At 40.9% G+C, this 7854-nt stretch overlaps 1 protein-coding gene across 1 annotated transcript in view; it reads left to right on the top strand.

The window, feature by feature from the left end:
* Positions 1-356: 356 nt before the first annotated feature.
* Positions 357-7854, top strand: part of LOC310961138 (SH3 and multiple ankyrin repeat domains protein 1-like) — a gene marked incomplete at both ends in the record, with an annotated part of 29021 nt that continues 21523 nt past the window's right edge. The window contains 6 exon segments of the mRNA XM_083933107.1: positions 357-383; positions 385-897; positions 3592-3795; positions 6644-6715; positions 6807-6915; positions 7112-7263. Coding sequence (XP_083789233.1) covers positions 357-383; positions 385-897; positions 3592-3795; positions 6644-6715; positions 6807-6915; positions 7112-7263 — 1077 coding nt within the window.

The following is a 7854-nucleotide window of genomic DNA, read 5'->3' as shown; positions in this document are numbered from 1 at the left end:
TATCCAACTCACTCTCTTCTGCAAAGAACCTGCTATGCAAATTCACAGAGTTTATATATAGCCTGTGTTTCATCAGCCTGCTATTCCCTGATGCATTTCCAGTGGCTAAATGGAAAATGTGGACCAGCTGTGTGCTCATTCACACATGTGGACTTATTAGCATTGCCGGTGGCTAGTTTTTCTATTATTGCACGTGTCTTTTATATACTTTCTAATTTTACTAAGTTCACTCTATCAGTGTAATGATACGAGCGAAATGGCCCAAGTTTACTCCATTCTCTGCCTGTTTCCCACAGCATGTTTCTATGGATGAAGCCAGTCTATCGGGATAGCCATGTTTTATCTCCATGACAGCTATGTCACTCAGCCCTCTCTGCAGTGACCCCTGCACAGCAAAGGATGCTGGGAAATAACGAGCACTTTTATCCCGGTCAGGATGACAAAGATGGGGAGGATGAGGAGGAGGAAGAGGAGCAGGGAGGAGAAAACAGAGAAGGGGAAGATGGACGTGACACGGAGAATGGAGGGTTAGAGGGTCTGGAGGAGAAGGAAATGACGGGGGGACGACAATCCTGGGAAGGGAAAGGTGGTGAGGTTGTGAAACCAGCAGCCATCGTGGTCGGTAGACAGAGAGCAGACCGACCACTGAGGCCAGGCAACCTGGGCAACCGGGGTATGGCATACATGTCCAATCAAGCCCTGCTACATCATCAACAAGCCAATAAACAACAGCATCATCCAATAGGAGCCAATCAGCAGCCTCATCACACAGGCCTGAATGCGCAACAGAAGAGACGAGCTCTCATGGAGCGCAGCATGACATCAGTGGGTCCCACGGAGGACACTTTCCTGACCATGATGGTGTTCCGCATTGGAATTCCCGACATCAAACAAACAGTAGGTGCATGTTCTCATCAAAAACACACAAACATTTCATAAAACAGACACACATGAGACAATCTCAGGTTCTTGACCCCTAACCTGAAACTGATATCAATCTTCCAAACAGAGAGTCCAAAGATTTAGTAAGGTAGTAGTTCAAGCCCATTCTCTCTGGTATTACTTTCTGAGAGAGAAATTCTGTGTTTACCGATATGTTCAGTCAACACCATGTAAGCATCTGCCGGGGGTCAGGTATGGTCATAATTAGTTTCCAAAACTGAGATTCGAATCAATTCACACCTAGAGCAGATCTCCGCTGTACGTGGCAGTAGGTGAGAATTGGCCAGCCCACACACCCCGTATCCAGGTGAAAAAGGGTGCCCCGCTGTAACCCCTCCCCCAATCTTCCTTTCTCCATTTTCAACTCCCTGAACACACCGACTGTTCTACATGTCAGCTAATCTGCCCTCAATATAACAGTAATTGCTAATTATCTAATAGGGTTTTAATGAGTTTGGGGAGAGCTGGGGAAGTGAATAACGCTGCAAAAGAAGAAATACGTGAAAGGCGTATGCGATGATCTTAGGTCTCAGTCAGCTGTAGGCATCATATTCAGCTCTGCACGTCACTGACGAACACTCTGTACCCTGAACCTCACAGCTGAAATAACATTGAGTTGAATTAGGAGGGATGAAGAGAGAAAGTGCATATTTAGAGTCAGTTAAAGAGAGAGAGGGGAGGAAATGAATGCTATGAAGAGAGAGATGGGGATTGAAAAAACAAAGACAAAGATATACACATTTACAAAAACTATAATACTAGACAGCGAAGGTCCAAAAAACTCTCCTGAGTGGGGACTAGTACTGCCGGAAAGATATTAGAAAATGCTTAATTGTGTAAAACAGGATGGTGGAGAAAGTGTAATATACAGTATCCATTGCATTAGACTTCTCTCCCAGGTATTAGCCACTCGATCTATCACTCTGTCTCTTTCTCACACACACACACACACACACACACACACACACACACACACACACACACACACACAGGGCGTATATACACACTACTGCACTCACATAACAATGCACAGACACACACATATACTTCACAACACACACACACACACACACACACGCACACACACGCATTCTCATCATGTGGTTTACCTCCCAGGGACCACCAAGACATTGCTACGGCAACGGGTGCCTGCCTTCACTAATGAACTGGTTGCCATGCCAATAGAGTTGGCAACACTATCAAATAGTGCAACCTAGCGGGGGGAGGGCTGTAGGGGATGGGGGGCAGAGGGGACATGAAAGTGTGCTGAGCTGTGCAATTTTACTTACAGTTCTCTAAAAAGGAACAATAGCACGGACGCATACATCTCATTCAGACCTCTCAGCCACGCTGTTTTAGCCGTGCTCCCGGTCAGCTCTGTCCTCCGGCTCCAGACTTTAATAAGAAAAGGACAAAAAGGATGGTTCTTCTGTGGAAATGCAAGGAAATGCAATAATATGAGGAAATGGGCAGTGCACAAATCACCGTGAAATCTAGTTAGGCATACCACATACACATGATACATCCAAGGTATTTTTTCATTGAGGCCAATGAGCCTCTGGTGTATCACACACAGACCTTTAGGAAGAGGCGAAGGAGCTTTTCTCTCCACACTAGTTTGTTCTTTCTCTTCTGGATTGCGATGCAAATCTGATATCATGCATGCTGAGATCAAAGTAGAAAAAAATCACAAAGGGGAAATATTTAGCCCAGTATAGAATCTTTACTTCTTCATTTGGGTAAAGAGAAAATGAGAAATGTGAAAATAAATAGACCCAGTATCCTGTTAACATAGACTGTGTTGACACCACAAGTTATCTTATTACCGTGAATGTAGCAGATAATTAATTATTTAAAAGGAAAAGCATTCATATTCTGCACACACACCACATTCTCATGCATTTATCATTCACCAACTGATGTTAAAACCATCATGCTACATTATTAATCCATAATAATAAAATGTCATTGGACAGCTATTTAACCAAACTGAATAAATATAGCTCAGATTGTGTGTATTAATTTAATAGATTCATAGATTGATACACACAAACGCTACCATTAAATTAGTTACTGTTTTAATGATATTGACTTTTTAGAGACAGAGCTGTTGGAGTCAGAAATGATCTTATTTCCTTACAGGTTGACTAAAATCTGAAACACCGAGCTTCTAAAGAGTGTTGCAGTGATGACATTTTTGTAGGCGGACACAGAAGTTAGCATCACCCTGGTTCTCTCGACAAAAAGTGAATGGGGCTTTTTGGCTGTTGGATTATTGCAGAAAATCAGCTCTGTGGCGAACAAAAGTTTGACACTTTGACACATTTTGTTCAGCAAGATAATATTCAAAAAATGTTCCCAACCTTTAGGATTTTTGAAGCCTAAATGCAGTCGCCAAAAGTTAAAAAGCTAAAATTAGGCTTTTGGGCCTCTTGATTTTGTGTAACCAGAAAAATTGGCATTTTTACATTTTGGGGTTGGGGGGGGTGAACCAACGCTTTCATTTCAATAGGTAGCCCTTAACCCTCTAAACCTAGACCTCCTGTTAATATAAACCATTCATCATTATTATTCAGCATCCAGAGTCGTTGTAGAAGAAAAACATTAGCTGACCTTCCTGCTGCCCTGTGTGCTCTCTGTGTCTGTCAGAGGTGTGTCCAGTTTGACCAGGACTGCACGGTGTGGAGCGCTAAGCAGCAGATCATCTGCTCCCTCAGCGAGTCGTTGTGGGACGTCTACAACTACGGCCTCTTCCAGCCGGCTGGAGATGGACGGGACGCCAAGTTCCTAGAGGAGGAGCGGCTCCTGCAAGACTACTCACAGACCTTTGAGAAAGGGGTGCCTTACCTGGAGGTATGGAGGTGGAAATAGTAGGAAAGTGACTCAGAGCAGTTACATTGCCAGGATTTTAGATTTACTGAGGTCGCAAGTCCATCCCGTAGCACCAACACCCCAAAAATACTTCTGACTAGATGCAACAGATGAAATGTTTATTTTCGCAGTTAACCGTGAAAGAATGAAAGTGGTGTTTCAGAGACTTCTCCACGCTGTCAGGAATAACAGGCTTGTGGGAAAATTATAGATGTATTTTTCATTCATTCATTCATCTTCAACCGCTTATCCCGGGGTCGGGGTCGCGGGGGTGCTGGAGCCGATCCCAGCTGACATCGGGCGTAAGGCGGGGTACACCCTGGACAGGACGCCAGTCTATCACAGGGTACATAGAGACGAACAGAGACAGACAAAAAATTTAAATAAAAAATCAGCCTATAAAATATCCCAAAAAATGTTGCTACAACCCTTCAAATTCCTACAGAAGATAGAGAGGATACGACATCAGTTTCCTCAGTGGCAGCTGCTGCCCTGTCTGAGTACATAAAATACAGTGTTGTTGTCATCACTGAATTACATACAGGGGTTCAACAACAGCATCTTTGTGTGCATGTTTTACATCTTAAAGCTTATGTAATTAGATGATATTAACGATTGCACTGTATCAAACTTTGAAAACTTTATAGTTCATAATAACTAAAAAATGTTCTGCAATTGCAGACAAATTACTCAGTTTACTTTTTTATTAGAATCCCCTTGTTCAACACAGTCGATAAATGGATCTTGGCAAAAGTAATATCCACCTCATGGATTTAATTGCATTCTGTGCTTTATGTAACCTACAAATTATATTATATTTCTCCACTTGTTTTAGGAAGTGGGCTGTGGAATGACATCAGTAAAAAGTTGTCATGCTGAGAGACAATTATCTCACAGTGCCCTCTGGTGGTCCAGCTGCTGTAAATGTTGATGAGCTGGGTGGGGCTGAGCACTCAGGGTTTGGCTTCAGTGTTTACATTCTTGACAGGGTTCCAGATGAGGACATGTCTATGTACTGATCAGGCCTTGTAACTAAACTCTGCTCCACAGCAGAATGTATCTCACAGGTCCACAAGTGTATGTATTTATAACACGAGTAATGCCATTTTAAATCCCTTCAGTGCCTGTAGTGGACCACTATTTGTGGGTATAGAGTCGTTTCTGGATAGTCTTAGTTCTTACTGTATACCAGCACACTTATACGCACATTGTTATTATTTCAATCTAAGCATTAGGCTAGATTGCTCCTTTAACATGGATAAACACACATCTGGTACTTGAAATATGCATCAATTCTCTGGCTGCAGTATGTGGTTCAGTTCAGCTGTCAGCTGCTATATAGGAGCTCAGACGTCTCCCCTCACCTCTGTACTCCTCAGTGGTTTTCTATCACAGTAAAGTGCTGATGTGGAGACAGCACACCCGATCAGGTGTTTTTCATTGACACAGTCTCCCATTCACAGAGAGAGCAAAGGGCGAACCCACCTGAACTGAGCATTCATCTTTCTGAAGGTTGTTGTGTTTATGACGCAAGACTGATTCTCTAGACCAGAGGATCTCACTTGTTTTTCTTACAAGATAGAGAATATAAGATAGAGAATATAAGATAGAGAATATACCAGAGATCAAATCAAATCAAATTTGATGTAGCTCATGTTTTTGATTTCTATGATAAGTCTTAGTTACTGTATGACAAGAGGAATACACAGTATATAGACATGTAATGTAGGGCCTATTAAAATATTATATAATTGTGATATATAATATAATATCAGAACACACACACACACACACAGACACGCACATATAACATAAGTGTTTCATTCTTAGCGCACACATAGCCTAAATAAAACACAATATCCGATTGTTATATTAAAACATCATCTATTAACTATTTAGATTTATATTATTTGTTGAACTATGAAGTTGTTTGTAAAAAGATATATAATAAAAATTCATATTATGATAATGAACATGAAAACTTGTCACTTAGCCCCTGGCAGAATGCCACACACCCCACTTTGAGAATCGCCGCTAAAGATGATATTTTAGAATAATGTTTTAATTCCACCACCTAATTTTTATTCATGACAGAATAGCGAAGGCTCTGAAGCATTTTTACCACCACATAAGAACACTGTTAGATATTGCTGCCTGTACATAATTAGCAGTTACAGAAAATAAAGATAAAATATTATATTACAAATACATTATATTTGGAAATGTGTGACTAGATCCTATATATTTGGCTTTATATGGATATGTAGTTTTTTAAGTTGTTAAAAGAAAACTGCCCTAGATACCATGCCTGCTCGGTTAAAGAGATGCAATGACCATTAGAATAAATATTAAACATTGAATCTATTAAACTGTCAACCCTCTTTGCTTCTCTGATTTCCTTTTTCATAAATACATTTCTAATACAGCCTCACTGTACATGTGATTACACTTTTCCTAAGAAACAGACAACCAAATCTGACAAAAAAAATTCTAAAGAAATAACTCGTGGAGCTTTTCCAACGACTTTGAGTGGGAGAGAGAATTTCTGGAAACACGGAGAGAGTTTAGCTGCAGTTAACAAGAGTAATGGTGCTTTTTGTGCTTTAAGGATGCAATGCTGAAATAAACCAAAGTCAATTTTTCTTATTTTGAATACACTTTTAATTCCCAGCTTCGCTTCTCTGCTTTAAAAACATGTTCAGTTTGTAAAACACTGTTTGAAGTGCAGTTTATCTTCATGTTATTTCAACTACAGTATGTACACTATCACTGATAAACAGAACTGTGTCACGGTGTGATTACTCACAGTTACATTTTTTCTGGTCCTCAGTTTAGGTATAAAACCAGAGTTTATAAACAGACGAATCTGGATGAAAAGGCTCTCTCCAAACTGAGCACAAAGGTATTTCTTCTTGTTGTCTATTGAAAATTGCTGGTGCACAAGATTCATTTCCACTCAGACATTCTTTTCCTTCCTCTTCTACTCCTATCAGGCCAGTCTGAAGAAGTTCCTGGAGTACATTCAGACTGGAGCAATAGAGAAAATAGCAAAAGTCCTTGATAAAGGTCTTGATCCAAATTTTCATGACCCTGACAATGGGGGTGAGTTTTGCCAAAAATACAGTGTGCGCTCACTCAAAATATAAGTCTCACTGTGAAAATTATCTTTTTGACTAGATTGATATTTTGATTTTAAATAAATGATTCTACGAGCGATGATATGAAATACTATATGAGTGTGGATTTTCTCTTTTCTTTCTGCCATCCTTCCCAACCCCTGCCCCCTTCTGTGGGTCAGAGACCCCGCTCTCTGTGGCTATGCAGTCAGGCCTGCAGGTGGAGGGCATCAGGTTGCTGGTTCAGGGCGGCGCTCATTTGGACTTTAGATCCAGAGATGGCTTCACACCGGTGCATAAAGCTGTTAGGGCTCACAATCACGCTGGGCTGCTGGTAAGCATTTTGCATTTAACTCACAGACATATTACAAACACACTCACATAGGTCAGGCAAGTGTACTAAATAAATTGAATGATTATTATAAGAATCTATAGGGTTCAGCCATAACACTATTGGTTAGTTTCAAGTTGTTACAGCTGTTTCTTTCCTTTAAAGGTCCCATATTGTAAAATGTAAGATTTCAATGTCTTTTTTTATTATAAAGCAGAGAAATGCACGCAGCCTGTATTCAGAAACTGTGCCTTTAAACGAGCCGTCAGGACTTCTGTACAGTTCTGATGTCACAGCTATACTTTATATAGGTATATGGTCCCGCTACAGTTTTGATACTGTCATTCTCTGGCTGCAGTGATGATGCAGAGACTCAGAGAGCACAGATGCAGAAGACCCATAATCGCTGACCAATCAGAGCAGGCTGGGCTTTTTCAGGGGGGGTCTTAAAATCGGGCGCGAAAACAGAGTGTTTCAGACAGTAAGCGAAAACATGTTTTAGTAGAAATGCAAAATACAAATACAAACCAGAAAATGAGCACTATATGGGACCTTTAAATGATGCAGCTGCAATTGGGCACTGAGGATTTTGCC

This window comes from Echiichthys vipera (assembly GCF_963691815.1).
Source record: "Echiichthys vipera genome assembly, chromosome: 18".
Taxonomy (NCBI): Eukaryota; Metazoa; Chordata; class Actinopteri; order Perciformes; family Trachinidae; genus Echiichthys; species Echiichthys vipera.
Note: the sequence above shows the minus strand (reverse complement) of the source record. Positions and strands in the feature narration are given on the sequence as shown.